The sequence below is a fragment of the Danio rerio genome, chromosome 3 (assembly GCF_052040795.2).
Source record: "Danio rerio strain M-AB ecotype USA chromosome 3, GRCz13ab, whole genome shotgun sequence".
Lineage (NCBI taxonomy): Eukaryota > Metazoa > Chordata > Actinopteri > Cypriniformes > Danionidae > Danio > Danio rerio.
The window spans coordinates 17,287,082-17,306,048 of NC_141023.1; the positions used below are offsets into that span (position 1 = coordinate 17,287,082).

Sequence of the window (18,967 nt, forward strand, 5' to 3'; positions counted from 1 at the left end):
GTGTGTGATATGACTGAACAGAAATCATAAATGACTATTGACTATCTATCCTTGCTACACCTAACAAGCAGATAGGACCAGTAAATGCTAATAATAATAATAGTATTCCTGTAATAAAATAGTTGCCTATATCAGACCCCCTAGTTTTTTGTGATTTTGTGATCGCTGAATCCAACACAAAATCTACAAAAAGTTTATTGGACATGCAAAATTCTTATTTTAAACGCAAAATAATCACAAAAAAATGTGAATAATCTCATTTTAAAAAATCCAATTCCAAACCATAAAATCAAATATTTATTTATTTTAGTTTGCAATTAATTGTTTTACATGACTTATAGACGTTGCACATGAAGCACTAGTTATGTATTTGAGTGTCTCTCAAAAAAATGACGTCTCACCTGCACCCTTGCATACCTAACATTACATGGAGGGGGAGGGGGTAAGCACAGGTTGAAAGTTATTATGAAAATTAAAATAGAAGTTGTTAGTGAATTGACTTTTTTCCCTAGATTTAACTGTGAAGTCAGATAAATTTCTTCAAAAATGTACTTTAACACACACACACACACATATGCACACACACACACACACACACACACACACACACACACACACACACACACACACACACACACTGTAAAACGCAATAAGTCCCTTTGCCGATAAAAGAAAGTAAACTCATTTTAAGTTGACTAAACCTAGTATTTTTAAAATTGGGTACATTTTTATAATTATATTTAATATATACATACATGAAAAACTATATTTAGAGAGAGAGAGAGAGAGAGAGAGAGAGATAAATATATTTCAATTAATACATTACAAATACCTTGGTTAAGAAATAATTAATAGGCAATTATAAGACTGCACAATATTGGAAACATCTGACATCACAATGTTTTGTTTTTCTGCCATATTCATTGCAATATGAATATAATTACTTCACCAGATGACTTGAGTGACTCAATTTGAAAAGAACTTATAATTTTATATTGATTGGCATGACTTCATATGACAGTTGATCTGCATATAGGAAACAGACAGCGTTTTTTTTTTTGTTGTTGTTGTTGAATAATTAAATGTAAACAAATTACACTGCATAATCTTCTTTGTATAAAAATTAAATACAACTGATTTTTTGTTGTTATATATTCTTATACCCAAATGATGTAACTGTTCTGCACTTGAAATCTACATGCCTTGATTCTTGGTCAGCTATAATTCTACTCAAATGTCCTGCAGGATGAATAAACCGAATTTACAGATCCTACAATGTGATTATTATGAATGATCACATTGAGAAATCGATGCTAAAACAAAATGTTGTGCAGCCTTAGTCATTTATTTAAAAAAATCTGTATTTTAATTGTGCAAAAAACATGTTTGTATTAATGTAAAGATTTTGATTATTTAGGTATTTCATTTATTTTTCTTTATATTTACATACCTTTAAAATGTCATGTAATTGGGGACTATTCATTGATTAATAGGCCTACATTTTTTTATGTGTAATGCAGCATTATTTTCATACATTATAATCTGTCCCAGTTTTGTGCAGAGAAAAAAAATTAAAATAATGATGACTACATGACACTTTTACTATCATTTACAGAAGAAGAACTGACTAAAGTATTTTATAGACCATTCTGTATAGTTATAACAAGAGTCATTCATTCATTCATTTTCTTGTCGGCTTAGTCCCTTTATTAATCTGGGGTCGCCACAGCGGAATGAACCGCCAACTTATCCAGCAAGTTTTTACGCAGCAGATGCTTTTTCAGCTGCAACCCATCTCTGGGAAAGATCCACACATATATATATACACACACACTCATACACTACAGACAATTTAGCCTACCCAATTCACTTGTACCACATGTCTTTGGACTGTGGGGGAAACCGGAGTACCCGGAGGAAACCCACGCGAACGCAGGGAGAACGTGCAAACTCCACACAGAAACGCCAAATGAGCCGAGGATCGAATTAGCGACCCAGCAACCTTCTTGCTGTGAGGCGAACGTGCTACCCACTGCGCCACTGCGTCGCCTTATAACAAGAGTCATTTCGAATAAAATACAATGCAAGTTCAATGAACACGTGTCCAAAAATAAAGTGTCATTTATTGTTTACATAAAGGTTATGACTTTGTTTCACCCATGTTTTGGTGTTTTATATGCACAACAGAAGTTACTTAAAATATTAAAGCAGATTATATACTTCAATATGTTTTCTATAATATCACGTTAGCAACGTTAAAGGGCCATGAAAGGCCCCCTGTCTCAGCAGGGTGTTTTTTGGAAATAGCCAGGAAAGTGGGTGAGCCAAGCTTTGTTTAGGTGGGAGTGTCGAGTGGCAAAAAAGGGAAGGATTTGCATGAAAAGGGGAGTTTCAGTTCAAGCATGCGCTGATTTTCACTGAGGCAAAACAAACACAGACGCAGAGGAGAAAGACAGTGACATCAGTAGTTGAGTTATTTGCCAAATTCTTAATTTGTCGACTTTAACTAATGTTTGGCACTTTCACTTTTATTCAGGAACATTTCATGCATGCCTCCCCTGACAAACTTGATATTGGATGTGAGGAACTGCTGGAAGAGTGTAGTTTTAATGGATTGTTTCATAAAAAAAAATCTTTTTTCTGTAACTTAGATGCACTCTGTAGGTAGCATCACAAAGCCGTGTGTGTATAGACTATCCTGTCACAAAATGTGGCGAAAATCCTACACGACAGTACTAGTTTGATTAAGGTGTTTACATGTTTACATTTAGAGAGGAGCATTAACAGTGGATCTTTCAGCCCATAATATTAAAGTGATATTAACATACTTTAAACTTAGTAACTAAATCATTTTGACTAAGAGATGTCTTTAAAAACCGAAGGAGTACTGCTGACGATACTAACTAACTTTGCCTCTGATTAAACATGAACAAAGAACATTCATCACATACTTTCCAAATCTGTAGAGACAGGACAAGCAACACCAACTGGAGCCGTGTCTTTTTTAAAAGGAGACCAACAGCAAATTCTGATCTCACCATTTCCAGATGCGAAAAGCTCTCGGGTAAAACATGTTCCTTACAAACATATTTTTGTCACGTGTTAGCAGACCACTGAGAGTCCAGCTGCGCTCTCATAGTGGGAAATGAAAACAAAACCTTCGTTGCTGTGTGTTTTGATGTTTCGTGACCCTTTAACATGCATATAATTGCAGACACCAAAAGTTGTGTCTTATCCAGGAGCATCGCTATACCCATTCACTGGGGCACGTGCCCCATTAAAATCGCCAGTGCCCCAGTAAAAGCTTTGAGATGCAAGTTACTTTATGCAAGTGTATTTATTAAGAGTGATAATCCCAGAATAAAAGCGTCATTCTCTATGTGCAACTAAACGAACGCTGATGAAAGCAATGTAGTTTAATCAAAAAGCTAACTGAGCAAGTGCGCAGACAAAAACATAACCGCGTGCCTCACACACCGCTCTTGCTTGACGCTGCATTTATAAGTCCCGGTTGTAAACATGCACGCCAAAATAGCCGCGCCGCTCATGCCTTGTGAAACCGCTATAACAGTCTTTTATGTGGAGGTGCCGTCACTCAGTGAGTAATGCAAGTCGACAAAACAAAGTTTAAATAATAAAATAGTGACTTTATTTAACATTAAGCATGACTCCAGCAAAAAGGACGGATGATGAGTCAGGGAGGTAAGACTTAATAAACCTAATTCTCTGCCATGAGTCAGGGCTAAGACAACACACAACAGATAATTCTATAAACATCTTTTTATATTCTATAGTATTGTTTATATAGAATTCCATTGTAATAAAAGTAATATTCATGAAAAAGATTCTTAGCATCACTCCAGTTGTGTCTTTTGATTGTTTTCCAGTTACATTTAGGAGTAATTTCTGTTATTTTTTTAGAATAACAATTGTATAATAACAATAAAACTGTTTTTTATTTATAATTATATATAATTGTTCTTATATATATATATATATATATATATATATATATATATATATATATATATATATATATATGGCGAAGCAGTGGCGCAGTAGCCTCACAGCAAGAAGGTCGCTGGGTCGCAGGTTCGATCCTCGGCTCAGTTGGCGTTTTTGTGTAGAGTTAGGATGTTTTCCCTGCGTCTGCGTGGGTTTCCTCCGGGTGCTCCGGTTTCCCCCACAGTCCAAAGACATGCGGTACAGGTGAATTGGGTAAGCTAAATTGTCCGTAGTGTGTGTGTGGAGGTTTCCCAAAAATGTGCTGGATAAGTTGGCGGTTCATTCCGCTGTGGTGACCCCGGATTAATAAAGGCACAAAGCCAACAAAAGAATAAATGGAAAAAAAAAAAAAAATATATATATATATATATATATATATATATATATATATATATATATATATATATATATATATATATATATATATATATATATATATTTATTTATTTATTTATTAAATTTTTTTGCAGGGTGAACTGCCCCAGTTGAGCTTTATGTCTAGCCACGCCCCTGATTTCATGGTAGATCATTAATTGTGCAATGATAAAATAAGTGACTGGATCCTGCATTGTGTATCTCCATTCTCATCATTGATCCTGACGTTTGTGTTCTAATAGCATAATTGAACTGCTGCCCTGTGGTCATCAGTGATTTAGTCTAATGCGTGCTGCTCTTTTGTCTCTTTTCTTCTGCTCAGGTACGGCTGCTCAGGGGAGCCCCCTGCTGGCCTCATTACCAATGCAGGGTCGTCCGCTGCAGACGCCGCTGGACCTCAAACACTTCCTGCCCTTCCGGCTGAGCGGATCCTCCCCGCTCAGCCTCTTCCCAAACTTCAACAACGTGAGTTCAACATCCACACCTCCTAAAAACCTTCCCACAAGTGTCCACAGTTTACTCGGGACACGTTTTTTTAACGTCATTGTCGGGTCCCAAATGTCAGCTCTAAATGTCAAGAAGGGATTCAGCAGGCTGCGGGGTGTTTTTAAAAGTGCAGAATCTTCGCTAAACAGAGGCGTATTGTGTTAGATAGTAATTTTAGATTGAAGAGTCGAGCAGCAGCTCAAGATTAGGATCTAGATTTGGTTTCAGACTCTCTGTGCTGTTTTTGGAGGCGGCGAGCGTGTAACAGGGTTTTCTTTCTGCACACATGCATGCTTGTTTGTGTGGTTTATGAGGACTTTTTCCATAGGTGTAATTTATCTTTTCACTGTAAAACCACTTATATGGCCTAACACCTAACTATGAACCCAAACCTCAAAGGAAACCTGTGGCAAATTCTGAATGTCAAAAGACACCTGTTAACTAGGAAGTTTAGACATTTTGAAACATGACATGTCCTCATAAAACATCATAACATTGTAATAGGTCACATTTACGTCCTTATACAATTTTCATTCATTCATTCATTTTCTTCGGCTTAGTCCATTTATTCATCAGGGGTCGCCACAGTGGAATGAACCGCCAACTTATCCAGCATGTGTTTTACACAGCGGATGCCCTTCTAGCTGCAACGCAGTACTGGGAAACACCCATACACACTCATTCACACAAATACACTACAGCCAATTTAGTTAATTAAATTCACCTATAGCGCATGTCTTTGGACTGTGGGGGAAACTGGACCACTGAACCACCATGTCTCCCCTTAAATAATTTTGTTTCCTCTTAAACTACATAAACCTGAACACACAAACACATACAGATGGTTTGAGAACGCTCCATAGGTCTAATTATAGTGTAAAAACCTGCCCTTACCCTGCACATGAACCCAATCCTCACAGGAAACCTGTGGCAAACTTTGAATGTCAATAGACCCTGTTAGTTATACTTTTTAAGTGTTTTGAATTATGAGGACACACCGAATGTCCTTATAAATTCTTCATTAACAATATAACACCTAGGTCAAAGGCGTGTCGTTAGAAAATTTTGTATAAGTTGTCTTCATAAACTAAATAAACAAGTACAGTTTATATGTAATGTTTTTAAGTACATTGATAGTGAACTCAGAATGGGCGCACTTTTGAACACAGTATATGCATTTGTTAATATATGGGCAGGTGCTGGTGTCCTCTCTTATCAGATCTAACAGTGTGTGTGTGTGTGTGTGTGTGTGTGTGTGTGTGTGTGTGTGTGTGTGTGTGTGTGTGTGTGTGTGTGTGTGTGTGTGTGTGTGTGTGTGTGTGTGTGCGTGAGCGTGTGCGTACGCTAGAGTGATAAATGCACCTGTCTCTTCAGTAAAGTAGCTGTCAGTGACCTCTCTCCTCTCTTATCCTCCACTGCTTCCCTGCGCTTTCCTTACTGCTCCTCTCTTCTCCTTTATTTTCTGCTCTTCTCTGCTCTGCTCTTCTCTTCTCTTCTAAATTTTTCTGCTCTTGTGTTCTCTTCTGCTAGCTTCTGTTCTCTGATCTGTTCTTTTCTGTTCTATTCTACTCTATTTTCTATTCTCTTGTTTATTATTCTCTTTTTAGTTCTATTCTACTCTACCCTCTCTTCTATTCTTGTCTTCTATTTTTTCTGTTCTATTCTATTTCACTCTATCTTCAATTCTCTTCTGTTCTCTTCTCCTTTCTCTACTTCTAATCTTTTGCCGTCTTCTCTTCTTTTCATATTTTCTACTCTCGTTTGCCTTCTGTTCTCTTTTCTGTTCTATTCTGTTCTGTTCTTGTATTCTCTCTGTTGTATTTTCTATTCTATTCTACTCTACTACTGTATATTCTATGCTATTCTGTTCTACTCTGTCTTCTATTCTCGTCTATTATTCTTTTATCCATTCTATTCTACTCTACTCTCTTCTTCTCTTGTCTTCTCTCTTTTCTATTCTATTATACTCCCTTTTATTCTCTTCTGTTCTTTTCTCTTCTCGTTTCTTTACTTCTATTCTTTTACTTTTTCCCTCTCTTCTTTTCTTTTCTCTTCTCTTCTCTTCATATTTTCTGCTATTGTTTGTCTTTTGTTCTCTTTTCTATTCTACTCTAACCAATTATCTTTAATTCTTTTTTGTTCCATTCTACTCTATTACCTATTCTTTTCATTTCCTAATCTCTTCTTTTCTTTTCTTATCTATTCTATTTTCTTTTTTTAATTATTTTTTTCTGTTTTATACTATATTCTCTCTATCTTATCTTATATTCTCCTTTCATATTATCTTCTTCTCTTTTCTTTTCCTTTTCCTTTCTTTTTCCTGCTCTTTTCTATTCTATTCTACTGTACTATACGTTCTTCTCTTCTATTCTCTCTTTTTTTTATTAAAAAAATAAGTAATCACAGTAGATTATAGTAGTAGTAGTAAATATATTATAATATATATTATAATAATATTGATAATAATAATAATAATAATTATTATTATTATTATTATTAATATTATAATTACAATAATAATTAAATAAAGAATACACATTAATAAATCAGAATAAACTGTACATTTAATAATCAACATTAATGGATAAAACAGTAATAATTCATAAAAATAATCCGTATATTTACAATGATTAATTTATAATAATCTAGATGTTATCCTTTCTCTTCTTTGCTCTTTTCTTTTCTTCTCTTCTCTTGCTCAGATTTTTCCTCTTTTTTTCTCTCTATTGTTGATTTTGACTTCATGTCATTCTCTACAGCTGCTTTGTCTTTTCATTTCATCTTCTGTTATGTCCTTGTCTCTTCTCTTTTCATTTCATGATGTGTCGCCCTGGTTTTGTCTCTTATCTCATCTCTTCTTACCTTGTTGGCTTTGTTACTTTTCGTGTCCTCTTGTCTGTCTATCCTCAGCAGTAATCATCAGCATGTTTTCATCACCCGTGATGGTGTCTTAAAGTGATAGTTTACTTCCAAAACTGAAAATTATGTCATCATTTACCCACCCTTTACTTGTTCCCAACCTGTTTGAGTTTCTTTTTTTCTGTTAAAATGCAAAAGAAGATACTTTGAAAAATGCTTAAAAACCATTAACCATTGACTTTCATAATATTTGTGTTTGCTACTAAAGAGTGTCAATGGGGTCCTAAAAAGTCTTGAAATGTCCTAAATCAGAGTATTATTTGTTTAAAAGTTCCCCATTTACTGCTGAGGTCACAGACCAGGACAGACTGTTGTGCATACATTTAGTTTATTGTCATTTTTCAAAACAGTTGTTTATGTAAACAGTAAGTTTATGTTGAAAAAAGTGTATGTTTACATCTAGAGCTTGTCTGTTTTGAGACACTATTTAAAGTATTTTGCTAATTAATATATAATTATCATAGTATTATTAAATGTATTAAATTATTCTTTTTTTTAATAGGGCAAATATAAATATTTTCCATCTGGGCCATTTAAAGAACTTCTTGGCGTTTAGCCTTGTTTCAGTCTAAAATTTTATTCATAAAAATTGTCTCAAAGTCTTAAATTTAACTTGGTGAAACCTGCAGAAACCCTGTTACTATGGAAGTCAGTGGTTAAAGGTTTCAGCGTTTGCTTTGTTTTTTTACTTATCTTACCATATTTACCTTTTTTATTATATTTTCTTTATTTTATTGTCATTGTTAAGCACCAACACATGAAAGCAAAAAAAAATTTTTCCATTCTTCTCATCTTTTCTCACCTTTATTTATTTTACTTCATTGCTTCTCGTCACATTTTTTCTCGTTTTCAGCTTTTCTGTCTCTCCTCATTTCTGCTTTTCCATTTCTTCACACTTCTCTTGATTGTATCGCTTAACCTTTATTGATTGGATCAGCCATTTTGTTTTTTCTGTCATTAATGATTTTCTGTTCACTGTTTATTGTCTCATTTCTTTTCTCTTTTCTGCTTATTTCATCCCTTTTCTTGACTTTCAGTGTTTCGATTTTAACTCATGTCATTTTACGCTTGTCTTTTTTATTGTACTGCTTTGCTTCTCGCCTTGTTTTTTTCTAGACATTTAAATCCATTTTATTTAGTCCATTTATTGATGCCTTTTTCTCTCTATACTCTAAAAAATATTGATTAGACAAAACAAAAAAATAACGCAACAGTTTGCATCAATTTATTCGACTTATTATTATATGTTTGCAGATCACTGGAGAACTACACACATGCCACCACTTGAACTACAAATACCAGGTTGCTTTGCGCAAATCAACTCTTGCTACAGTTGTCAACAGTGTGGAAACTCTCTCACACACACACACACACACACACACACACACACACATAGCTGAAACAAATGTCCAATGATTACCTGGACTATGAACTATGCACACACACACACACACACACACACACACTTCTGGACTTAAGTCTTATTCATCTGTAACACCACAAAGTGTATCCCTGTTTAGTCTTTCCTTATCCAAGCCTTGTTTCCTTGTTATTGATTCTTTGCCCTGTCCTGACCATTTGCCTGTTTTTGACTACGGTCTTGGATTAACTTCAAGCTCCTGTTTGCTACCTGTTTGAACATTGCCTGCCTGACTACTTTTATTAATAATTTGCACGTGGATCCTCATCTCTGTTGTCTGCATCCCTGTGTTACAACTACTGTGAAATGCACTGCATTGTGGGCCATTTAAAACTTTTACAGTAACTTACTGCATATCAGGAATTTGCGGTATTCTACTGTAAGCAAGTATTGAATTCAATTGAATTCAAAAGTAAGTGCTAAAATATTACAACTGCTAGTGTAAAATGTAAACAAATAACAGTAAAAGTACTGTAAAAAATTTTTACTGTAAAATTTAAATGTAGTAAAGGGCATTTTACCATAAAAAGAAGCCTCTTTTACTGTAAGAAATGAATATGCGGTAGGGTCCTGCTACTGTTAAACACATTTACAGGTAGTTTAATATAAATGGCCAGTTGCAGTAACTGCTGCCAGTAAGTTACCACAAAAATACAGTAAAATGTCTAATAGTGTATATTAAGTATTGCAACTTATTCTCATCTCTGGTCTTGCATTTCTTCCTGCTTTATATCTCGTATCATCCTTTCTCTTCTTGTCTACTTTCTTTTAATTTAGCTTCTCTTCCCTTGATTTTACTGCTCTGCCTCGCATCTCTTCTCCTCCTTTCTGTTGTCATCTCTCATCTCTCTCATTCCTGCAATAATATCATGCTCGTCTCCAGACCTTCTCCAGTACTCACGGTCAACAATAGGCGACTTGATAAGACACATACATTCACTGACACACTTACACACGCATTGACCTGGCAGCGTCCCAGCCAGTCAGGATTGACTGCGGATGAACAACTTCAACATTCTTGAGGCTCAAAAAACAAATAGACGCGTGACCAGCTGCAGAATCTGGAGTTATGTTTCAAGCCATCTTTTTTGCTTATGCACACTTTGGAGTATTGCATTGCATTGTATTGCATTAAAAAAGCGCTATTTTCCTTCAACCAGCAGTGACTACTTTATATGTTTTGTTTTTCTTGTCTACTATGATTGGCTTTGTACACTAAATAAAATATTTATTGGATTTATTATTTTTTTAAGGTGAGTGGTTGCAAACAATTTAAACAAACACATTTAATTTAGCAATGTTTAACTTAATTTATTTGTTTAAATTCAGCCCAAATAAGTTGTTTGCAACTTCTCACCTTGAGAATATTTTATAAACCCAATGAATCATTTCAGTGTAGCATAAACAGTAAATTCAAAACACGATTTGTAAGTCGACAAATCCAATTCGTGATTTCAAAACACAATTTGTAGTATACACAAATCCAATTCATAAGTTAACAACACGATTCAAAAATTCACTAATTCACTTAATAAATCCAAAACACGATTCAAAAATACACACATCCGATGTGTAAATTCAAAACACAATTAATAAATACACAAATCCAGTTCGTAAATTCAAATCACAATTCATAAATACACCAATTCAATTCAGAAATTCAAAACACGATTCAAAAATGCACAAACTCAATTCGTAAATTCAAAAGACAATTCAAAAATACACCAATTCAATTCATAAACTCAAAACATGATTAAAAAATACACAAATCTGATTTTTAAATTCAAAACACAATTAGAAAATACACAAATCCAATTCATAAGTTTACAACATGATTCAAAAATTCACAATTTTATTTTGTAAATTCAAAACATGATTCAAAAATACACAAATCCACTTCGTTAATTCAAAACACGATTCAAAAATACACAAATTCAATTTGTCATTTTAAAAGACAATTCGTAAATACGCAAATCCAATTTGTAAATTCAAAACACAATTCATAAATACACCAGTTCAATTCATAAATTCAAAACTTGATTCAAAAATACACAAATCCGATTAGTAAATTCAAAACACAATTAATAAATATATTCAATTCCTAAATTCAAAAGACAATTCGTAAATACGCAAATCCAATTCGTAAATTAAAAACACGATTCAAAAATACGCAAATCCAATTTGTGAAATACAAAACACGATTCGTAAATACGCAAATCCAATTTGTAAATTTAAAACACAATTCATAAATACACCAATTCAATTCATAAATTCAAAACACGATTCAAAAATACACAAATCCAGTTTGTAAGTTGAAAACACAACTCAAAAATACACACATCCAATTCATAAATTCAAAACACGATTTGTAAATACACAAATTCAATTCATAAACTCAAAACACGATTCAAAAATACAATTGTGTTATTTTGAGACTGATCTGGCTCCATGAACATACTCCTATTGTGATGTGATGTGGAGTGTGTGTGTTAGCATGGTGTCCAGATTATGGCTGTCTGATTTAGTCTATTGGAGAGTCTGTTGATTTTGATTCCTATGGAATTTATATTTTTTAACCCTAATTTTTGTTCCCTAGATGGACCCAGTGCAGAAGGCCGTGATCAACCATACGTTTGGTGTTCCTCAGTCCCTGAAGAAAAAACAGGTCATCTCATGCAATATCTGCCACCTGCGCTTCAACTCCACGGTTAGTGTGTAGTGTGTGTGTGTTTTACCCTCTGCAGTAGTGATGACAGACAGTAAACATCACCGTTGGACGGGTAAAAGCTGTTTCATCCCTTACAGCATTTAGCATTTCTTTCTTTATCCTATTCTGTCTTCTTTCTTTCTTGCTTGCGCTTTTTTTTTCTTTCTTTCTTTCTTTCTTGTTTTCTTTTTTGCTTTCTTTTTCTCTGTCTTTCCTTCCTTCTTTGTTTCTTTTTCTCTTTCTTTCTTTCTTTCTTTCTCTTTCTTTCTTTCTTTCTTTCTTTCCTCTTTTTCAGTTTCTTCTTTCTTTCTTTCACGTTCTTTATTTCTTTTTTCTTTCTTTCTTTCTCTCTTTTTTGCTTGCTTTCTTTTTTCTTTCATTTCTTTCTTTTATCTTTCTTTATTGTTTGCTTTCTTTCTTTCTTTTTTCTTTCTTTCTTTCTTTTTTATTGATTTCTTTCATTCTCTCTTTCTTTTTTTCTTGCTTTCTTTCTTTTTTCTTTCTTTTTTCTATCTTTATTGTTTACTTTCTTTCTTTCCTTCTTTCTTTCTTTCTTTTTTCCTGGCTCTTTCTTTCTTGCTTGCTTTATTTCTTTTTCTTTCTTTTTTGCTTTTTCTTTTGTTTTGTTTTTCAGCTTTCTTTCTTTCTTGCTTGCTTTCTTGCTTTCTTTCATGCTTGCTTCTTTTTTTGCACACTTGTTTTGTCTTTCTTTCATGCCTACTTTCTTGGTGTCTTTCATTATTTTCTTTTTTCTTTCTTTCTTTCTTTCATTATTTCCTGTTTTCTGTCACCATTTTGTCCTTGCTTTTTTATTTGTGACCCTAAATCACAAAACCTTATTTTTAAGGCTTATTTTGTATAGGCATATTTGTTGTTAGAAGATGAATTAGTGATCATGTTCCATAAAGTTATTTTGCAAAAGCCCTACTATATATAGTTTTTGATTAGGATTGATTAGCAATATGCATTGCTAAAAACTTCATTTGAACAATTTTTAAGGCAGTTTTTTTCAATATTTAGATTTATTTAAGCCGTAGATTCCAGATTTATTTTTATCTCAACCTAATTTTTTCCTATCCTAACAAACACATCACTTGAAACATATTTATTTAGTTTATTCTTCCATATAATGTATAAACCTTAATTTTTAATTTGGCAAACATGACTTGTGATCCAGGGTCACATTTTGTCTTTGATAATGTGATTTTTTTTTTTACCCATTCCTATAACATCTCTCTTTCTCCTTTTACACACACACACGCACACACATTTGACTTGTTAAATAGTACTTCCCATTGCCTTCTATTGTATTATTATCCTAATTGTTATAATTACTGCAGACTAACTGTAACCCAATTACTATAAAGCAATAAAAGGTCTTACTGTATAATGAATAATACAGTATAGCACAACCTTAAATCTATTATTGCTTGTATAAAATTGGTGCTACATCATGTCAAAGACAGAACTTTTCTTTAGAATTGTTCATTGTTTAACTAGAATTTGAATTCTATCATGTGTTATGTTGTTCTAAATCTGTATGCCTGTAACTTTTTTTTTTACATTGAGCACAAAGTATTTTTGAAGTATCTTCATGCAGTTCAGATGATTACAACTGTCAAACACCAAAAACCATTCTAAAAGTGCTTCATGCGACTCATATTACTATGCTTTGAGTCATTTGATAGCTTTGTGTACAGAACCGAAACCAAAAATCTCCAAGCCATTCGCTAAAAAAAATCTCACCTGCAGATGACAAAACTCATTCTCGTTCGATTGCATTTCACATGATTCTTTTGCTTTCAGAGGTACAGATTGAAAGTGCATAACAAATCAAACTAAAGTCTGTTCCACAAACTATTATACACTTTTACCAGGTGTTTATGCTCTAAAAATGTTACTGTAATTTGTTTCAATCCAAATTTGGGGAAAACATGGACAACTGTTGTGTTACATTTAAGCATTTTTAGAGTATATGTATAGTGAGCAGAATAGGAAGGCAACATGTTAAATTGCAATGATAAATCATTTTCACATGCACTGAAAACCATTATAAAGAAAATGCTTTGAGATATTATTGCATGAATTGTGTTTATATCGTGGGCTCATCTGCTTGCCTGCATCATAAATACAGTTTACATAGAATCAATCTTATTAAACCACTGAATTAACACAATTAGATCTAACTTTTTGGTGGAAATAAATCCCTAAATTAGCAGCTTTCAATATTTACTTATAATTTGAATTGCATTATGACTTTGATCTTTCCTCCAACAATGTTTGATGTTGAAAATCTTGAAAAATGTACTTTTGTCGACATTTTTAATAGTTTGAAGTGCTATTGTGACAATCACTAGTGGTCCAGCCCATGCAGATCATGCCATCATGCACTTCTCTCACACACCTGGCCCAGATCCCCCTTGACTGCAAGCGCACACAGCTGAAGCAGTTCAGGATTAATCCACATGCAGTTCAATAAACAGATTAGTCAGGCAGGCAATGGTCATGACAGGGGCAAACAGAAGCATTCAGAGAATCATAGCCAAGAAACAGGCAAAGGCCTGGCAAATAGGGTCAGGACAGGCAGGCAAAACAACACAAACAATCCACCACCAGTGTGCAGCATCCACCAGGTGATAGATGGAGAGGAGAGTGATGAAGCCAATTATGATATGGGGATGGTTAGGAGTCCATGATGGACAGAGGCCACTAGGCAAGTTTGGCCAGGATGCCGAGGTAAACCCCTACTCTTTTTCGACGGACATTCCGGGGGTTTTTAATGACCCCAGAAAGTCAGGACCTTAGTTTAATGTTTCATCTTAAAGACTGCGCTCACTGAGCAGTATAGTGTCCCCTTCACTATACTGGGGCGTTAGGACCCACACAGAGCGCAGATTGAGCACCCCCTGCTGGCCTCACTAACACCACTTCCGGCAGCAACCTAGCTTTCCCATGTGGTCTCCTATCCAGGCCGGGCACAGCCCTGCTTACTTCAGTGGGTGACCATGTGAGAGTTGCAGAGAGCTAGCTGACAGCAAAACAAGGCAAGGCTAGACAATAGACAGTTTTGTAATGCTACAGGATAACAAGACAGCAACGTGTGTGTGTGTGTGTGTGTGTGTGTGTGTGTGTGTGTGTGTGTGTGTGTGTGTATGTGTGTGTGTGGGTGGGTGTGTGTGTGTGTGTGTGTGTGTGTGCGTGCGTGCGTGCGTGTTTGAGAGGTGAATTAATAGTCCAGTTAATCAGTTCATGATTAGTTAACAGAGTTGTGTTAATGTCCGGATGACTGTCAGCTGTGGCAGGAGTGAATGGAGCACTTGATGACTTCTGGGATTTGTTGTTCATACTGTATAGTGGCAGAATTGTAGTCCGAGTGATAATGCATGTTTTCTAGCCATCTGCAAAGCCTAGATCGCTGGTGATCTTGATAGCTACTGTCTATTGTCTGAGTTGGTGTTCTTAAATGTAGTACAAAACCCTGGTACTAAACTACCTGTAATTTTCTGTCATTTTACAGACTTAATTCTAAATATTTTATTTATTATATAACATACAGGGACACAGGCACGTGCACACATAGGGCTCAACCTGTGCAGTGCACATGCCCTTTTTAGTCTTGGATAGAAAGTGCCTTGAACTGAACTGAAGTGCCCCACCCAATTCACCACAACCCCCTCCCTTTCCACAACACACCACCACCCCCCTTATTTATTGGACCTTCAATGTACAAAATTACATAGAAAAAGATGTTATATATATTAATTTATAGGTATAATTTATACTTCTAGGTAGTTATTTGGGGGCTATCATATTTTATGGAGCCCTAGCAGCAACTTAACTTGCTCATTAGTTAAATTCACCCCTGATAATATATACGTTCAAACTACTAAAAGTAGACAAAGCAGAGATCAAATCCCACAATGAAATTCATAACTATAAATAGACAGGAAAAAACATGAATCACAAAAAAACTGAAACTTTTTCTGTGTATTTTTTTACAGCATTGAAACTAGTAGAATCTTGACAGGTCTGTACGGCCCTCCTGAAATGAAATGCACATATACTGTATGTCTTATAACAATAATTCAATGGTTATTATTCGTCCTTATTTGATAACAAAAATGGTCAGAATCTCTAGCCTCCCTATCCATCACATTGTATGTTCCACAACATCATACAAGTTTATAGTGCATCTTTTTATGTATGTTTACTATATAACTCTGCTTGCACCGTACAGCAGCTTTATCAGTCTTTGTTGTTTCTGGCAAGTCCAGTGCTGCGCATGGAGAGAAGATCTGTGAAGCTGAGAGACATGAAAGCATCGCTTATCTCCACTGCCAGATTCATGCTGCTTGTGTTGTCAATAACAGTTATGTCTCACTTACTTTTAGTGTGTGTATGTGTGTGTCAACCTCTGAGCGACACTTGATCAGTTTCAGGCTGTTTGCAAGAATTTTGATGGCTGTATATTCATTTTTACCGTAACAGTTCAGTCAGTGTTGCTTGTGCTGGAATGTTTATTGATTTATTGAAATATTGATATTAAATGAATGTATTTAATTGAATATTGAAAGATAAGTGAAAAAGGTAGACTCTAGTTAGTAAAAAAATGATTAAATTCTGTGAATTAAGAGATTAAACATTTAGACTTGTTATAATAATAACAATAATTTGAGGATATTTTGCTGAATTTGTGTTTTTGTGTTGGTTTAGGCATGTCATGGGTAATCAAGCATGATATTTAACTTGCCAGTAGGTGGCGACAAGTTGTACAAATAAGTGATTCATTTATACGTTTTTAAAGGTGCTATATGGACGTTTTTGACTCTTCTAAAGCATGAAAATTCCATAGTGTGTTTGCAGATATTTAAGAAATCTACTAAGTGTAGTAGGCATAATTGTTTATCTGAAAAACAATCTTAAAGTCAGTTATTCTCCCTTGTGTGTAATTGTATTTGTTATCCCACCCACTGCCATTTTACCCAATTTTATTTTGCACCCCAGGTTTCCTTGGTAGGAAACACAGTATGTTTCATTTCAGTCATACAGGCTGCCTCAATGCGTGCTGGTGTGGCCGAAAATTTAACCTTCAGAGATCAGTAGCAGCCTCCAAAATGAGATACAGATTATAAATGTATGGTACATTGCATGAATGCAAACAATTCAAGTATTACTGAAGTAAAAACGAAGGCTGAAAAACAGCGTAGATTTCTTCGGCACCGTGTCTGAGTCCACTAGATCCTGTCAGAGTTGCACCCAGTTTTGTGAGTTCATCAACTCCTCCAGAAATTATACCTGGATGACAGATGCTTTCAGCAGTGCTTCTAACTGAGCGATCCCAGTTAGATGAACTGTTCTCCGGTGTCGGCAAGATAATTTCCCCTTGGGACACCAACAACAGGCGCTACATTATAATCAGGACTATACTAGAGCAAGCTCCTGATTGGTTAAGACGTAGCGAATGTCCTCTAAAGATCAGATTTTCCAACGTCAAACACGCCGTTTACGCCGTTTCATTCACGTGAATCGCATCATTCACGCCACCTCATTCATGAAAATTGCACGTCTTTACAGTGACTTAAAATGTCAATCACTCACACTTGACGCTTCATCCACGTCTGGTGTGAACGCAGGGTGAAAAAAAACCCTCTTAATACTTTGAATTTGGACTGTGATACCAAGTTGAACCACTAGGTTTGAATCCGACATACTGAACCTTTAAGTGATTATTCAAAACTACTTATTTATTTATCAATGAAACTAACAAACAATAAACTTAAAGACAACAAATATTATAAACCATACACTATGCTCACGTTCTTACAACCCTGTTAAGAAGCAGTAAAAATAGTGGAAGTCATTAGTGCCAAGAGTCTAGTGCTTAAGTGTGCTGACATATAGCATCAAGATACTAACGGCGACCCAAGTTTGATTCCCGGCTCATGGTCTTTTGCCGATCCTTCCCCTCTCTCTGCTCCCCATGATTCCCTGTTAATTCTCTAACCTGTTCTATCCATCAAAAAAGATTTTAAAAAACAACCTAAAAAAATTATTATAAAATAAAGGACAGATGAACAACAACATCAACAAAAACATTAGCTTCATTTAGGGGCATTCAGCTACCTCTTTTTTTCTAAGGCCAATTAACTAACTTCAGACACACTAAAACAATAAACCAAAACAACACTGACTTTTTAGCACTAAAAAAGTCCCTAACAAAATAAAAAAACAAGACATCCTACTTGTCTCCATCTTTAGCAAAAACAAATCTCTTAAAAAACAAAACTGATGCTCGTTTCTAAACAAAAAAAGAAACACTTCTAAGCAGGGCCGGATTAACCAATGGGCCTTATGGGCACAGGCCCAGGGGCCCGTACGCACTAGGGCCCCTGCGAGGGGGGAGAAAAAAAGACAATTTCGGAGTGTCTTTTTTGGCTAATTGCAAATAGCGCATCTAGTTGGAATAAGCTATTCAGGGTTTACGCCCATCGATGCCTGATTGATAGAGACTATATGAGTAAAGAGCTGTTAATCATTACAGCTGCAGTGGCGCACCTTGTAAGGCGCACAGCATCATCTTTTGACACGATTAATCATAAACTCGGTTCGAATCCACCATCAGCTGAACTCGTGCTACTTTTTTTCTCCTCATTACATATCAGATTGGAAATATATTTATTTTTAACAGGAAGGAAACATTTTTTAAAAATAATGCAAATGTGATATAAAGTCACAAGTGTCTCGTGGGTATTTAATAATGTTTAGCCTTATTATAGGTGCCTCCCACTGACAACTGTAACGTTATTTCCTCTGAGCAAAAAAATCGCGATCACATATTAATATTATTATTATATTTAAACTGCCTTTTTTTCTTTAACTAAACAGAATACTGTAATTGGTCAAGCGCGGAAACGTCAGTTTTGTAATAACCCGCACTAAACTGAGCGGACTTTAGTGTAACGTTATATCTGTCATAGATCAAAAATGAGTGGACAAGTGGATTTAGCAAACGCGAGAGAAAGAGGAAAGGAGGCATCTTTATTGAGGCATTTTCC

General features: G+C 35.0%; 1 protein-coding gene across 16 annotated transcripts in view; it reads left to right on the plus strand.

Moving 5' to 3' along the window:
- Window positions 1–18,967, plus strand: part of znf385c (zinc finger protein 385C) — a 259,074-nt gene that overhangs the window by 197,531 nt on the left and 42,576 nt on the right. For 8 of the 16 annotated variants that reach the window (XM_087244162.1, XM_087244165.1, XM_087244163.1 and 5 more), the window contains 2 exons: window positions 4,703–4,845; window positions 11,802–11,912. In XM_087244162.1, coding sequence (XP_087100288.1) covers window positions 4,703–4,845; window positions 11,802–11,912 — 254 coding nt within the window. The remainder of the gene's footprint in view (window positions 1–4,702; window positions 4,846–11,801; window positions 11,913–18,967) is intronic. The other 8 variants (XM_087244168.1, XM_087244171.1, XM_087244169.1 and 5 more) reach the window with 1 other exon arrangement.